At 42.7% G+C, this 16,480-nt stretch overlaps 1 protein-coding gene across 4 annotated transcripts; it reads right to left on the bottom strand.

Moving 5' to 3' along the window:
* Window positions 1-563: 563 nt before the first annotated feature.
* On the bottom strand, window positions 564-14,978 carry gabra4 (gamma-aminobutyric acid type A receptor subunit alpha4). 4 transcript variants are annotated; one of them, XM_058063671.1, is made up of 11 exons: window positions 14,861-14,978; window positions 14,372-14,678; window positions 14,182-14,300; window positions 13,179-13,246; window positions 12,505-12,725; window positions 11,445-11,528; window positions 10,580-10,662; window positions 8,656-8,799; window positions 8,127-8,279; window positions 5,634-5,890; window positions 564-3,851 (listed from the first exon to the last, which is right to left on the bottom strand). In XM_058063671.1, exons 2-11 carry the CDS (start codon window positions 14,458-14,460, stop codon window positions 3,309-3,311), a joined length of 1,761 nt encoding a protein of 586 aa, XP_057919654.1. In that variant the 5' UTR covers window positions 14,461-14,678; window positions 14,861-14,978; the 3' UTR covers window positions 564-3,308. The 4 variants fall into 4 exon arrangements, with proteins under 4 accessions (XP_057919654.1, XP_057919655.1, XP_057919656.1 ...); XM_058063672.1 differs by having other exon boundaries at window positions 14,372-14,675; window positions 14,861-14,940; XM_058063673.1 differs by lacking the exon at window positions 11,445-11,528 and having other exon boundaries at window positions 14,372-14,906.
* Window positions 14,979-16,480: the final 1,502 nt, after the last annotated feature.

Genomic DNA, 16,480 nt, shown 5'->3' with positions numbered 1-16,480 from the left:
AATATCACGAGTTGTTTATATGTAAGGAAGGTGGCGGCGGTTGATCTCACTGCCACATTGTGTCTTTCAGGAAATATTAGGAGTCCAAAAATATTCCCAGACAAGACCTGCCTGGCGAAAGGCAGACGAGAATGCTAACATCGCACAAAAAACTGGACTTCTGGACAAGCTGAAGGTATGTCGAAGTTCGAGGAGTAGGGCTGCAGCAACGTGTTTTAACAAGGATACAAAAACACTACAGTGCCGGGATGAAAATACATGAAGAGAGGAGTGAAATACACGTAATTTCTTGCGTCCAACCTCATAGGTCGATCATTAAAATCCAAACAAAGGTTTGAATTTTTTGTAAGTGTTTCAACAAGAGAGAAATATGAGAAAATGTCAAGCGTACGCAACAAAGGACAATTTACACCAATTGCCTGTTTTGCTTTTCAACCATGTGAAATGATGCATGGTTGGAAGCTGAAGTCTCAAAGTTCCTCTATGGGCTTTGGAGGTATTTCATGTGAGAGGAGAGAGCATTTATCCGGCGTCAGGGGGAAGACGGCTGAAAGAAAAACAAAAAGAATGGGAAAAAATATCTCCACAATATGGTGGCGGCAGCGCTATCAATCATGCACGCACTGACTTAGCACGTATAAAGAATGAACATCAATCTGTTGTTGACAAGCTCCTCATTAGGATGTGGAGGTTCGCTGTTTTTAGATCCATCCTGCACGCTGCGACGGACGGGAGCGCAAATGGGAGCGCAGCAGAGGAGTAATAACGGCAAAATCAATTTCGCACATGGCTGCGTTCAGGAGGGATGAGTGGCGGTAGGCATCTTGATCTGTCTATCAGCCCGCGTGTGCGACAGCATCATCCGTCCCGTTAGGCTAACACAGACGGGGGGCAACCACCACCACCGTATGGATGAAGGAACGCGTGTGGGTGGAACACTTTCATTCTCTACTTCATGTGTGTCTGCTTATAACATACAACTCACATTCTAATTGGTGGACAAAAGTATTGGGACACATGGCCAATACATTCAATTTGACCTGATTCTGTTCATAACCTTTATGGACAAGAATTTCTACAAGGTTTGGGGGCTGCAGGGTCGGGTCCTTGATCTTGGGAATGGTTTCATTTCATTTGAACATGCATCAGATTCCAATTGAATGCATCCCATAATCAGTTCCCAGTTCCACATGTCCAAAAGGAGTAGGAAGAAGCAAAGCTTATTAAGTCCTACCCCTCCATCTGGTCCATCCATCTCCAATCACTAACTGTTACATTTGTTCACTTCCTGCTTTCCTAATATAGTAGAAGTATTTTTGTCCCGTACCAAAGTACTGTGTGATATGAGCATCCAATGCCATAATGTGTACCATAGTGCGTGTCAATATAGTGATATATATAGCACATCATGACTGGTTCAAGACTCTTCATCCTTGGATTTAGCAAACATCAACTGCTTGTATTGTTTCTTGAATTGGCTCATCGTTGTGCATTGTTTGATTTCCTTACTCAATCCATTCCATAGTTTGATTCCACATACTCAAATGCTATGGCTAGCATAACGTAGTCCTAGCATAGAAGTGTTTCAAATGTACTTCTTCCCTGAGATCATATTTCTCCTCTCTTGTAGAGAAGTATTGGATGACATTTTTAGCTAATTGCTTATTTTTAGCCTTATGCATTATTTTAGCTGTTTGAAGATGAACTATATCAGCAAGTTGAAGTATTTGTGATTTTAGAAATAAGGAGTTAGTATGTTCTCTGAGGGCGGCATTATGAATTATCCTTACTGACCTTTTTTGCATTTAGCGAGTGAAGATTGCTTTTATAGTTATTATCCCATATTTCCACACAATAAGAAGATATGGTAGAACCAGAGAGCAATAAAGAGTGTGGAGTGATATTGAAATATTTCTGGCCACCTTATGTTGTATATTTGTTCATATTTTCATCTATTGTGATCCCCACAAATGTATTTTCCTTTATTTATCTTCAGCTGAAATTTATGAAATTCAGCACCTCCAAGTCCAAAGTTCTCGTCGGGAAAAGGGTGAAATGCCATCTCCGGGTCGGGGATGAGAGGAGGTTGTGGTGAAGATGGAGCTGAGTCCCATGGGCAAGCGGGTCTTGATTGACCACTTGGTCACCGAGGAGAGGGAAGAGGGAAACCTGGGCTTCTGGTCTTTGGGCTGAGAGGATGAAGATGGACGGATGGACGGTTTTATCAACAAACACACTGAAAAGCTGATGTGTTTTCTTAGTAACAAAAGTCAAGATTTTGCCAGCGTACATGGCCCACGACTGTGTATCCTCATTTGCTCCATGATTATGATCATGACACTATTGCTGCAGTGGAAATGATGATTATTTGTGTAAATATCCCTCTCTCTATATGTATTGTGTCTGCTATGATACAATAACTACAAAAGCCTTCACTCGGCTGACAACTTTATTGTTGTTGCAGTGACGGCTGGAACAGAGAACAGACGCCTTCCGTCTGTGCTATTTATTCACACGGCGGTGACGTCACGGCTCCATTGTAGTAGGAAAGAAGCTTATTGTAGCCTTCATTAATAACTTGTCTTTACTACTTTCTGTCTGCCCGACCCACCACTTTTATTTGCAGTCTTTGGCTACATGGAGTTAATCCATCCTGTATGAGAAGGATGCTTGGTGAGGGAAGGAGGAAGTGCTGTACAAGAGGCTTTCCACAGCTCATCAAGACCACAAGCAAAGCTCCTTTTTCCCTTCCAATCCACGGTGCATTCAAATGCCTCTCACTTACTTCGCTTGGGGGATTTGGAACAAGTAGAGTCTTTACGTATATTCACTCTCAGCATCAACAAGGTCTTCAATTTCCCATGTTAGTAAGTGGTATTGAACAGGTCTATTTACACAACATGTACACAGTGTTGGTGCACGTGAAACACAGGAGCTAGAACGTTAAGTCAGCCTCAATCCCTGATCCCTGATCCCTGATCCCTGATCCCTGATCCCTGGTCCCTGATCCCTGATCCCTGGTCCCTGGTCAGTGGGTTGGGAACCTGGGCTCGTGGCCTACTGGCTTGCTCAGTCCACTCTCAGTGAGTAGAGATGTGTGGTAGCGGGATCCAGCACAAGTCCAAGCGTGTTCCCAGATGCCGGATGGAAAAATACAACGTCTCGTACTTGAGCTTGACTGCGGTGCATAATCCAGTGTGCGTAATAGCGCGTAACCTCAAAGTAAGTCAAGTAGTTCCTAATTTGTCTCTTAGGATCCCAAGGTGCTTTAGTTCTTCCTTTCCTTATTTCCATCTGTGTGGCATGGTCTAAGCCCCTCTCGCCACCATGGCGTCCTTTGATAAGTACACCACCCAGTAGACCATGTTAAATGCCCCAAAGGACACCGGGAAGAGGATTCGGGCATACTTGTCAATTTTGCTGGTTCCGCCCATCCCAGCAGTGGTGGGCTGGGAGCACGGCGTCTGCTTGAGCTCCGATTTGTTCCCCATCATCTGGAGGCGCTCCAGTTTGGGCCCCAGCAGTTGGTGCAGGGAAGCGCAGGCGGCGTTGTGCTTGCACGGAGTCCCCGCCGTCACGTCTGGCGTGGGGGGCGCAGCCTGGGCGGTGTTCTTCACCAGCTGTTTCTCCTCCGAGGATGAGGCCACGCTGAGCAGGTTCTCAGATTTGGGACTGGAGCGGGAGATGGACGACGAGCTTCCGTTGGCTCCGCTGTTGAAAGTTCGCAGCGGTCTGGCTCTTCCCACACCGGAAATGTTGGTGGTGGACTGGGCTTGCTGGTGATTGGTCGCTTCGTGGTGGGAAATGTAATTGACACGCTTTCTCAGGTTGCCGTTGCTGTCTGGGTTTTGCTGTCAAATCAAATACATTTATTGCTCAACAACTTGTATTAACAACACACAATTACATATAGTCGTCTCTCCTTTATCACGCTTAACTGATGCCAGACACAACCGCCCTTTGTGGAGTAAAGAACCAAAAACATACCACTTCCACACGCAATGGGAGTGCAACTTTTTAACTGATTTTATCATTTATAAGATAAATATTATAATAATTTTAATATTGTATTATATATTTATTATTTTTATTTATTTATTTATTGATATCATATTGGATATGCCATGGCTGACTACATGCAGTATGAAGTATATTATAGTCTATATTCATACATTTATATATTCATATATATGTATTATTTATTTATTTATTGATATCATATTGGATATGCCACGCCTGACTACATGCAGTATGAAGTATATTATAGTCTATATTCATACATTTATATATTCATATATATGTATTATTTATTTATTTATTGATATCATATTGGCTATGCCACGCCTGACTACATGCGGTTGACGCCGCGGACATGCTAACATGCTGGTGTTTAAGGCGTCATCATCACAGCAATATCATTATCTGCAGATAAGCCGACACCGATAGGAAGTGATATGGCGCTATGGTTGGCTTATATTATCAGACATCCCTAATAAGCATGCATTATTTTTGCACGTATTTTATTGTGAAATGGTCTACTGCATTTGTCTTGTTGGGGCGGTGTAAACCTTTCCATATTGATGTGATTACAGAAGCCCTCACAGATGGCCTTCATCATCAAGCAGACATCAGAGTCACTTATGGAGGATTTCACTCATTCCACGCAAGCTTAAGACAGAAAGTAGGTAGCAGCGCATGATGGTGGTAATGCAGTATGGAGTCAAAGGAGCTTATCCTTTGGAAGTACTGTAGATGTTTTCAAGCAGGCAAGAGCGCGATGCTGCCTGCCACGAAAGCATTTGCAGAAATAATCCACCCCCTCACCCTGAAACAGAAAAGGTTCTGTGTTATCGTGTCCAAAGCGTAACGGAGTAGGTGTGTATTGGCTTGTCATCACGCCGTGTGTATCGAGTGTCCATGTGGACCCATCACGCCTTGACCCTCATGTCAGAGCTTTACTCGGGTCAACACTAGCTGTTTTGGAGGAAAATAGTATTCTTTTCCCCAGTGGCAGAGCATCTCTGAAACCTATACTGATGCACTTGGGCTGCGTTGCCTTGGCAACCTCCTAATCCACTGAAGTGCTGTTGTCACTATACGGCATTCAGCCTGCTTACGCCATAGTGGGATTTGGACATTCAAGTAGTTAGTGAAAAAGTGACATATGCATTGCTGGCTCCTGTGTGCACGGAATTGGATATTTTTATTTATAGTTTTTTCAGAACTGAGCCGAGAAGATGACATGTTTCCAGTGGAAACAAAGCTTGAAGGCAGCTTTTAACAGCTTATTCCTCTACTGTGGCTTCAGCCCACCTCTTTGTTCTCGTTCATGTCTGACAGTCATTCAGAAGGAGCTGTGCCATAAGAACATGCGCCTTTTCTGCTTTTCTTCCTCACGTTCTCATCCATTCATCATTCTTTCATTTCTGAACTGAAGGCCCCCGCCATAGAGGTGAAGTTGTTGGAGATTATTGGAAAGAGTCCCATCCCTTCTTCCCTCTGTCATGCCCACTCCAGGTCATTGGAAGGTCCACTAAGCACGCCATGCAGGAGATGTGCTGTGTAAGTGCTCCTTCAAGCTGAGTGCTATCAGATGATCTGCCAGACTTATCTTTGGGAGACACAACACTTACCTGCAGCACTTCCTCTGTGTCCTTGACCTTGACTGGCGTGCTTTGGGGCACAGGGGGGCATTTGGCCGGCTTCTTTTTGGCCCGCTCAATCTGCACGTTGGTGAAGTAGTTGACGGCGGCAAACTCGATGAGGGCGGAGAAGACAAAGGCGAAGCAGACTGCGATGAACCAATCCATGGCGGTGGCGTACGACACCTTGGGGAGGGAGTGGCGGGCGCTGATGCTGAGTGTTGTCATGGTCAGCACGGTGGTGATGCCTTCAGGGGTTGAAAAAAAAGACAGATGGTAAGTGCACAAAGGAGAGGAGCGCTGCTGGATGTTCATTTCTGTTACATTGGGAATACAGGATCTACGTACAGCAAGCACACTATGCCGTATGCCAGTACCAAATCTCCATTGACTCCGCCGGGAGCACTCCAGTACAACAATCCAAAACCAAATCTACAACAGTTGTGTCGTGACTTAGCTTTTTAAAATTCCTATTTCACTGTTCAACTGTTTCACGGTTCAAGTTCACTTCGTGAGTAAGAGCCCTCCATATATTTACTGTACCTGCAGTACCCTACTGTACCCTGCAGGATAAAGGCACACTACTCTCACTAAATAAAGGTGTGTGTATGACGGACTTAAGGACGCAATTTAATGAATGTGATGGAATGTCACATTGTCGCTGTCACTGTGCCATGAACGAAAAGACAAGAGTGTATGCAAGAGAGGAAACAAGGTCGTGTGTACAAAAATAGAAGTATACACGCTCACAGCGCACCAATCACCCTCTATGCCTTTAACCAGTGGCAAAAATTGAATTTAGACAAAATGCCCTCCTTTCCATTGGCGATTTGGAACCTTCAGTGCCTGGCGTAGAATCTCTCCTCGACATAAATGCACCCCCGTTTCCCGGACGTGACCATTCTATAATTGCCTGTCAGTCAAAGGCAACAGAAGGACATTGGTAGGTGTAGTGTACCTTCAGGCTGTAAATGGGGGTATTAACTTCATAGATGATGCAGTTCTCAACATAAGAAGAATATGAAAATGAAATTTGTGTAGGAATTCTGCGAGTTTGAAGCTTTTCATGAAATCAAATAGAGACAACTAGCGATGAATAAGTGGTTGTGTGGTTAACTGTGTCCAAAAGAAGTGTCAAACATTATGGGTGGAACGATTCCTCAAGTAATTTGAGTGCCTCATCGAGGAATTTTCCCACGTCACCAACACGCTTCCATCACCCACGCAGAGGGAAAAGCGGCGGTTTGGTTGAATTAGAGGGAAGATGGAAGCGGTGAGGGATAACAATAACAACGAAGACAAAATTAAAAAAGACAGAAAATACTGAAAGTGTGGGAGCTTTTCAGGCTAAACAGCAAATTGAACACGGTGGCGTGTATCCTTACGTAACACAACAGCACATCTTTAATGTTGCAGTATATCCCAATAAAGTAGAATGACCAAGACATGACAAAATGTACATAGATGAGATGAGTGTTGACGTACTTTAACCTAACATAATGTTAGCCACATGGAGGGCTGGCTTTCTCTTAATTAGGACAACTGTCAAATGTGTGGCTAGTTAATTATGATTATATGACATTTTGACTATTTTTAATTGTTTTGTGTAGGCAAAGATTACAGAAGTGGCCCCAGCAACTAACCGGAACTATGTTCCTCTGGCAGTGATATCAACACAGACATTCATTCATTCCTTTTCTACCGCTTATCCTCACCAGGGTCGCGGGGGTGCTGGAGCCTATCCCAGGGCACATATAGACAAACAACCATTCATACACATTCATACCTATGGACAATTTGGAGTGGCTAATTAACCTAGCATGTTTGACAAACCGGAGTACCTGGAGAAAACCCACGCATGCACGGGGAGAACATGCAAACTCCCCCGCCGACCGCCGTGCAGCCTTCAACACAGACATTTTTTGATAAAAATACTTCCACTCCCAACTTTCCTTGGCCCCACTTTGTGTTATTTTGCAGCTGTGAGCAATGGCAAAGCAGAGACTTAAGGCAAGAGTTAGACCTTCAAAAAGGGATTAATGATGCTAACCAAGGTTCCACTGTACTTTAATTTTTTTTTTTTTTTTGGCGTTTTAGCCCCCCCCCCAAAATCTGCAATGCTAAGGGTCCATATTTTGGACCAGAACTTGATATAAACGGGGTAGATGTAAACAGTTCCACTGTGATATTGCCTTAACGGTCCACCAAAGGAGACATGTGGTGCTCTTTTGAAGACTTGAATCATTTGGCAGTGATTAATTTGTTGTTTGAACTAAAAAAAAACCTCCATTGCCAAGTATGTGGCCTTTGTTTTAGTTAGATCTCCTGTACTTAGGAGTTGTGTTCATGTCTAATCTTCCTTTCAAACGACACTGACAGCAGTGCAGCTTTTGATTTTGGCTGTAATTACAGCAAGAGAGGAGGCACTCCAAACAAATTAACAGCAAGCAGAAAGGCTTCACACAATGAGTGAGGTCTACATACCGAAAACTGTTCGTGCCGGGACTGACTCTTTATTTATCCAGAAGGACACTTGGGACAGGATTACTGTCATTATGCAGGGGATATATGTCTGAATCATGAAGTAGCCCATTTTCCTTTTCAAGTGGAAGTAGACCGTCATGACCACATATTCACCTACAGGGCAACACAGAGGAATTAGTTGTATGAACAAAACATTCACTTGAGACTTCACTTGAGAAGATTTTTTAAAGCCTTTATATTTCCACTCAAGAGGATAGATGCCATCCGTGTCAACTTGATCCTGCTAAAATGTTTGCATTCAGTATTTATGCGTGCTGAAATCTTCTTTTTGGCTCTGCCGCCGGTCCCATATGGGGAAATACTTGCCCATTTGGGAAAATACAAAAAAACCTTACGAGGTGTAAATACAATATGAGAAGACAGCTGGATATCCCTCATGTCATAGAAAAGACAGCAGATGTACACAGCACAAGTAATCCAACTCATCACAAGATGTGGAAAAACGGGCCAAAAACCGAGCCAGTCTCACCTGTGATGGATTTAATGGTTTCACTGGAGACCGTCTGGCCGATGAGATCATACTGAACCAGGCTGGAAGACTCAGGAGGGACTTCCACAGAGTGCTCGGGCCCTTTAGTCCAAGTATAGATCATCTCGGTTTTGGGATAGGCGTCTGTGGGAATGAGTCATTTACAGAGCAGCATGAAAACGATACTCACTATATTCTGTGTGTACACACATACGTATATTCCCCACAAACTTTCATGAGCTGAACACAAAGTTTGAAAACTTTTTTTATGCACATAAAATATCTCAAATATTGTTCACAAATCTGTCTCTATCTGCTAGTGAGCACCAAAACGATCAATCCACCTCACAGATGTGGCATAACAAGACGCTAATTGGACTGCATGATTAGTTACAGGTATGCCTGTGACTGGCAACAATAAAAGTCAGTCTGATCAGTTTTGTTGTGTCTTTTTATTACCATAATTTCCGTTATTTTACAGCAGCCAATCATGAGCTCAGTATAACAGTCTGACTCATGGTGCATCTTACAAAAAAAAACAGCTAAACTCATCGCACAGCAACTTAACACCCAAAAGATAGCTAAGAAATATACAATACTAGTACCAATATTACTTTAAAATTGATATTTTAACTTCTTCCCATAACGCATTTTGTCCCAGGAAAGCCTTTTAATTTAAAGCATGTTAAAGGCGATTCATTCAGCTGCCCAAGGTCCCAATCGATCGGCCATCAATTCGATTTGGAGATGTAGTTCTTCAAAGATATGTAACGTGCGTTAAGGGTTGATCAGATTTATTCGTTCAACTGACCTTCTGTTGTTTTTCTTGGTAAATTGACATAAAAATAAACACATAAAATAACACCCTCCTGGAACAGTTCTTTCTGTGGGTCCAGTGTTAACTGGTTTAGCTGCAGGTTTTCTTCACTCTGGTTGCAAATATGTCCTCCTAATGTGAATGAAGGAAACTTGGAAATGGCCTCTCTTGTCAAGGTGAAAAGCCTGTGTAGCCATATAATAGGATTAAGCTGCCATTCTCTATGAATACATGTATTCAAACTTGATTCTGTGCAGATTTCAGTACAGGTCTTTAATTGAATTCCTTCAAGGGTACTGACATCTCTGACAAAGGTCTGCAATTAATCCCGTGGAAGTGGGACTGGTGACGTTTAGGGACACGTTGGGCAAAAAAGCATATTAATAAGACGTGGTTTCATGTCCTAAAGTTCCCCTGCTTTGGCCACTCCATAGATTCACCACAAAATGACAGCTGTCTTTGCCTTCCACTCCCTATGGGACTCGGCACCAGCAGGATACCAACTGTGCTGCCAAAATGAAATGACTCTGGTGTGTCATGGAGGGTGCACACAAGTCCAGATGGAGAAGCAGAAAAGAGAGACGGGGGAGGGGGGATGAAGACGAGGGGTAAATGAGCATACGCGCGCACACACACACAAATATATGCACCGGCTATGGAAAATAGCTGCATAGGTCTTTGCTGTCCTGGGGCAAAGGAAGGGATTCTGACCTTTCCTCTGCTTGGGGCCACATCACAACCAGGGTCACTTCCTTCTGACTGGAGGTGAGCACCGGGAAGAGGAGGATGACAATAACCCAAAATGTGTCCTCTACAATGTCATCACGCGGCAGATGTCGCTCTCTTGAAGATACCATCTCAAAACTCTGCTGCTTCTCTCTGATAAGAATGAGCCGCTCTATTGAGGTAGCTACTTGAAATGAGATAAGGCATTTCTGCTGACCAGTAGACCCGCCACAAACAATGGCGCTGACTTGGGGCTGCATTGTTCGCTGTGCAGGAATGAAACTTGGCATTATTGAGCACCGTGCCAGCGGACTGAATCCATTCCGGTGCCAGAATGACAACAGTTATGTGATTGAAACACACAAAACGCACAAAACTTACAGCTTCCGAACTTGAGGGGGCACGCGTGGCCGTCCATGGGGAAGTCCACAAGCTTCATGGGACATTCGGCGCTAATTGTCAATCTGTTGAAAGGCACAGGAAACATACACAAGTTGGTGATGGACTAAAAACAAAAAATATCGTAATAGTTTCACTCCATCTTGGTTTTCCAAAACTATATTAATAAATCATTCTGTTTTGTTTATTTATAATTATTCATAGCCGCGTTATTAGTCACCCACGACCCTAGTGAGGATAAGCGGCATAGAAAATGGATGGATGGGTGTTATTGATTTAAAAAGTATGCATATTTAACCAAATGTTATGTATTTTTACTTGATTGCTGGAACAACGGTGTTATGTCCCATAGTGTGTGTGTGTCCGTATTTTTATTTTCTTACACTTTTAAAAGCTCCTAGACATGTTCTGGACGTAACAAACAGGCTTTTATTGCAGGTATCTCACAAAAGACACAATAATCCCTAACGTGCTCCTGCTGCCACTGTAAGCTTTAGCACTGTGCTTTGCCTCAACTCGGAACAGCCAACACTTCCTTCTTATATCTCGCCTTATGTTTTCTTAGGTCTACTATATTGAGTAATACGAGTGTAGGGCTGCCTATAGGGGTGTTATTTATTTTCTAGAGGACTCTAATACTGTTTCCAACTGTATTTAGAAGATCATAAACAGGTATTCTATGCTCTAACTACTTTCTGACCTTTAAATGGTGTTACAATGTTGTATTCGCTTGTTAAACGATGCCAGATAATAAAGTTTGCACATTTGGAAGAGAACCCCGAATGAAGTTTGGGGTATTTTTTTTCTAACACCGAGTTCTACTGATGTCAATGTGATCCGGACTTACTTATATGGGCTACAGATTGCCTGCATATCTGTAAGTCCCAGGGAGCGCTTGGGAGTGTGGCCAATCACAGCAGAGTGGGTGTACCTAGAGAAGGGCCGGGGGTGGAGGAAATTAAACAGAGCATTTGGGTCGGAGCAGGAAGTCCGTGGAAACGCTCCTCTACAGGAGCCCATAACTCATTACAAAGCGCCTAAAAGGAGCAGAATAGGGTCACTATGGCCTGTACTTGTTAAAAGGGATGCAAATTTAAGCAAATGTTGCATATTTTTACCAAAATGAAGCATTCATTTCAAGCTTAGAATTGCCATGAGACGTTCTATGAACAGCAGAGTGGTACCTTCACTCCTGCCCTCCGCAGGTTGTTACTTACTGTATGTCACTAACGGTTGTTTTTTTACAGCTCTCACAATGTTTCTATCATCAGCTGCTTGGCCTACCCGTTTGATGTCTGTTATTTAATACACCAACAGTACACTTGCCTTCTTCTTCAGGCTATGTAAAACCTGCCAGTCACAAGTTCCAGTCCTTGTGCTCACATGAAAAATGCGGGGGTTCAAACATAAGTTGCGCATCTGATCCAGATGTAAAGACCTCAAAATAAAAGCTGATATATTGCTCGCTGGTCTCATATTCATCTTTCAACGTCAAACCCAAATGTTTTCAGTCTACAGCAAAAATGTCAAAATTGACCTCACTGATCCCATACTTCTAGAGGGCATGTCGTCAAATACTCATCACTTAATTGCTAGCCATGAAAAGTTTATCCGATACTCGTTTTCCCATAAATATTTAGCACCTAATCCATCAAAGACTTTCTTGGAAGAGTTTTTGACTGAATGTTGACTCCACACAATTTACACCAAGTATGGATTTTATCTCGCAGGGAATTTGCTTGATCGCTCAGCTAAGTCTGTCTTCTGCCACTATTTGAAATGAACTCAAACTCTAGCAGGCTATGAATTATGGATTCCTTTTCCGGATTATATTTTCAATACCGAAACCCCATCATCAAGTTGCGGTCTCTAAACGTAACGGATGACGACGGCGGTGGGCACAGCACCTCATGGTGTAGAGAATGGTGCCGTTCTTCATGATGCGGAACAGTTTATTGGGTGCCGTCATGTTGTGGGCCACTGACTTCTTTCCGTTCCTGAAGAAAGTGTCTGGCGTCCAAACTTTGGTCACCATCAAGTTGTTGAGCCTTAAAATCTCAATGGGGCCCTCGTACATCAACCTTCTGTCCACCCACGTCTGCCGAAAGAAGACATCCATCGTATACTCCTAAAAAAAACAACCAAAAAAACGCGACAACTGAGAATCCACAGGTTGTTGAAGTGTTGAATTACACTGTAAATATGTGATGTACACTCATGTAATGAATGTTTGGAAGAAATCATACTAAGTCAAACTAAATCAAATCAATAATGATGGAAATATTCCATTAATAAAGTAATCAAATTCACTTATCGCGGTCAGGTCTGGAAACACGATAAATGAGGGATTGCTGTAATTACTTTACCTACTAATTAAACATTCAAGGGAATAATTCAGTTTTTGGGGGAAAGTAACTCGTAACTATAACAAATTACTTTCATTTTCAAGTCTTCCAATGGAGACACAGCCTTGCTGTTAGTTACACTGTGAGATGTATGCATTCCTTATGCATACTTTTTTGAGCAGGGTGATTGAGCAGAAAAGGCAGCATTTCAATAAAGCAAACATTGGGGTGCGTACCATTTCAACATCGGAGACGGGCCCAAAACTTGTCACGTAAATGTCGGTCTTGACCTCAGTCACAGGTCCTGATGGGACATTGAAACACAAGTGTGCCAAAGTGTGAACACGTCTTCCTTACGTCTATCAGGACAAAGCCAATGTGGCTGAGCAGCAGTGCAACACAAACTGGGTTTTTGTCTATTTATTTTAGATGTGCTTGAGAAACAAATGCTCACTTTTAGCACTTGAACTGTGCATTAAGTGTTTGTCCAGGAATGTGATTACATAACCACGCTGCAAGCTTAGGAGGCTCTTCTGCTGCTTGCCATCAAAAGTAGGATATACATTAGGAGTGGGCGATACTGAACATTTTACTATCAATGTGATACCAAGTAAATACAGGATTAGCATGGCAAATGAGGGTACTTTTTACTTGAAAATGGACAAGATCATTCAAATAATTTGCCTTTAATTTGTTATATAATCAGAAGAAAACACAGGATACAATTGTAGGGAAACAAAATAAAATACACAACCATAATTTGTGAACAACTTCTCAATATATAAAGACAATTTATACAATATATCTGCATAACAAAAAAGTGGCTTGTGAAGATAAACATAAAACTGTAACATGTCGATATCATCACGCTAGTATCCCTACCATTGGTGTCCATATTATCGATACTTGGATCGACCCTCCCGCCTCTAATGTACATTTAACATTTAATGGAGGTCAACGCCATCCTGGGACGTCGTCACAAACTTCCAAAAGGATCGCTTAAGTGTAGGACAAAGTTGTGATTGGTTTCAAATAAAACTTATCAACACACAAGTCAGTCGAGATCAAATTAAACCGAGAGGAGAAAGGGACAATAAACTCCTTTTTCGGTGAATTCAGCGACTTCCGCGTTAGCTTAATGGCAGGTTGAAATGATTTCAGCTTTTAAGCTAACAATGCGTCATTCTGGTAAAAAATAAATAAATACACAAATAAACATGAGCAATTAAAGCAACGTACCTCCAAATCCAGGTCTCAGCCTATTGTCGTAACCGTCAAGTAGTCTGTCTAAAATCCGAGTAAAATTCTCCGGATATATCCTTTCATCCTTCCGTGTTTGTGCTGTAGTGTTGTTGACACTAGAGAGGTAAAGCAGAGGTTTTTCTTTTTAAGAATAAGTTTTGGTACCCACGGACAATTTCACACTCACCAAGTCGCCAAAGAGAAAAAGTAGACGAAAGCCAGAATGGAAACGAGCCGCATGGCTGTCACCATCTCCTTCTTGTTGGCAGAAAGCATCTTTGCATGCCATACTTTAAGCTTCTTCACATCTCACTACTTCCAGATGCCTCTTCGATGGAGAACGACAAGACGGGAGATGTTCCAGCTTGGAGTGCACATTTCCCGCAGTCTCTCCTCCGCCACAGACGCGCCAAATACGCACAGAACCTCACCTCCAAACCCGGATCGCACCTCCTCCAGCTTGGATTTTTATCTTCCGCTCCTTTCCCGTCCTGCTGGTATTCACATAAAGAAACAGTAATCCCAGTTTGCATCCCAGTGTCACCCTCCCTGGCGTTTATCCCTCTGGTTCCTCTTTCCTGTCGCCCACAAACCCTCACAAACCCTCACAAACCCTCACAAACTCACTTGGTGTGGTCAAGCACAGCTTCTACATAACAGCACTCCTGACATTCACCTTGTGAAGAAGGAGAGTCGACCTGGCAGAATGTCTCATCCTCCTCGTCCTCTCAACTCTCCACTCAACATTTGGTGCTTCCTGACAGGGTGACCTCCCCTGCTGCCTTGCTCTACACTGCATTACACATTACATACAGGGCGCTTTTTCACCACTTTACCCCAATGAAAAAGGCACCTGGGGGGGGGGGGCTTGTTTTGGTTCCAAATTCCAATTCTGAGTGCTAAAAGTCAAATAAATTACACTCACCACTCGGGTGAGATTTGACCTTTTTATTTCATTTTACCTTTAAGTCCCCCTTTTCACATAGCTATCTCAGGCAACGTCTGTTACAAATGTTCTAATAAAGTCGTACATTTCCGACGTTATGCTTATCTGTTTGTGCTGTTTTGCTACCACATTATAAAGAAAAGAGCTATGGTTTATGTGTTGCTGTGTTCAGCTAATAGAGGAGCTGAGTGGGGGCGGACAGGAAGTGGCATTTTAGCTTGACAGTGCAGTAGCCTGTGTTGGGGATTATTGCGCCATGTGAGATCATTCAAACATGCACTAAAGTCTGGTGCTTGTGTGTCTCACCAAGCATTACAGTAACATTACTGACACTTAGTGACGAGTGTAGAATACTACGTATCATCACAACATATGAATGCCTTAAATGTGTATATTAGTTTATTTAGCCGCTTTGATGCTTGGGAATGCTTCATTTAGGCAAAAAATAACTTGAAATTTGCTTAAATACGCTATTGTTTTTACTAACAATAAGCCGTATTCAAGTCGACTGTTGTGTGATAAACTAAATAAAAGTAAAATAATGATAACTGCTCACCCGTTGGTGACACACGACAGCTGCTGAATGCCTTATATGTTTATATTAGTTCATCTAGCCGCTTTTATGCTTGGGAATACTTAATTTAGGCAAAAATACGTCAAATTAGCTTTAATATGCTATTGTTTTTACTAAAAATAGGCCATATTCAGGTCAATTGTTATGTGATAAACTAAATAAAAGTAAAATAATGATAACTGTTCACCCGACAGCTGCTAAACAACATCAACAGGGCTTAACTTTTGTGTTGGAATAATCAAAAAGAATCATTCAATCATTCAGGATGCACGTTGGTGTAGCCACATTGTTCTGAGCAGCCATGACACTACCAAAAAATGTTCCATTTTGTCTTTTATGTGTGTCATGATATTTTTCCTCTTGGCCATCACGATGGTGGCATCGCACAGGAAAACAATGGAGCAGCTTCACCACTGAAGCCTCTAACGCCAACGTTGAACTACTTTCAAAATGGCATCATTGTTGAGCGGCAGTATGAAGATTCAAATGGGTCAGTCTTGTCGCAATAAGCATCCAAGCACACACACACACACACACACACACACACACACACTTGTACACCGGTAGAGGAAGTGGGACAAGCCACATGCTGCTTCCCAGATTTCTCCGCACCTATATGTGTGTTAGCGTGTGCTTCCGAACGTAAAGCACTTGCGGTTAGAAAGTTCACTAGCACACACACAATCAAAGTCCAAGTTGAGGAAACATCTCGTCCGTTCCTTCCATGTGAAGAACATACTCTTTTCCCAATTCCCTGCTCAGCCGCCCACCCAAGT

This window comes from Doryrhamphus excisus, chromosome 23, assembly GCF_030265055.1.
Source record: "Doryrhamphus excisus isolate RoL2022-K1 chromosome 23, RoL_Dexc_1.0, whole genome shotgun sequence".
Taxonomy (NCBI): Eukaryota; Metazoa; Chordata; class Actinopteri; order Syngnathiformes; family Syngnathidae; genus Doryrhamphus; species Doryrhamphus excisus.
This window is presented reverse-complemented; position numbering and strand designations above follow the sequence as displayed.

What these genes read in the sequence shown, in the direction of transcription:
- gabra4 (XM_058063671.1), bottom strand. Translation starts at nt 14,460, where the DNA reads ATGCTTTCTGCCAACAAGAAGGAGATGGTGACAGCCATGCGGCTCGTT. An exon ending in GCAATCTGTAGCCCATATAA is followed by an intron (nt 10,663 to 11,444) that starts GTAAGTCCGGAT and finishes GCCTTTCAACAG; the next exon opens with ATTGACAATTAGCGCCGAAT. An exon ending in AACCATTAAATCCATCACAG is followed by an intron (nt 8,280 to 8,655) that starts GTGAGACTGGCT and finishes GTTGCCCTGTAG; the next exon opens with GTGAATATGTGGTCATGACG.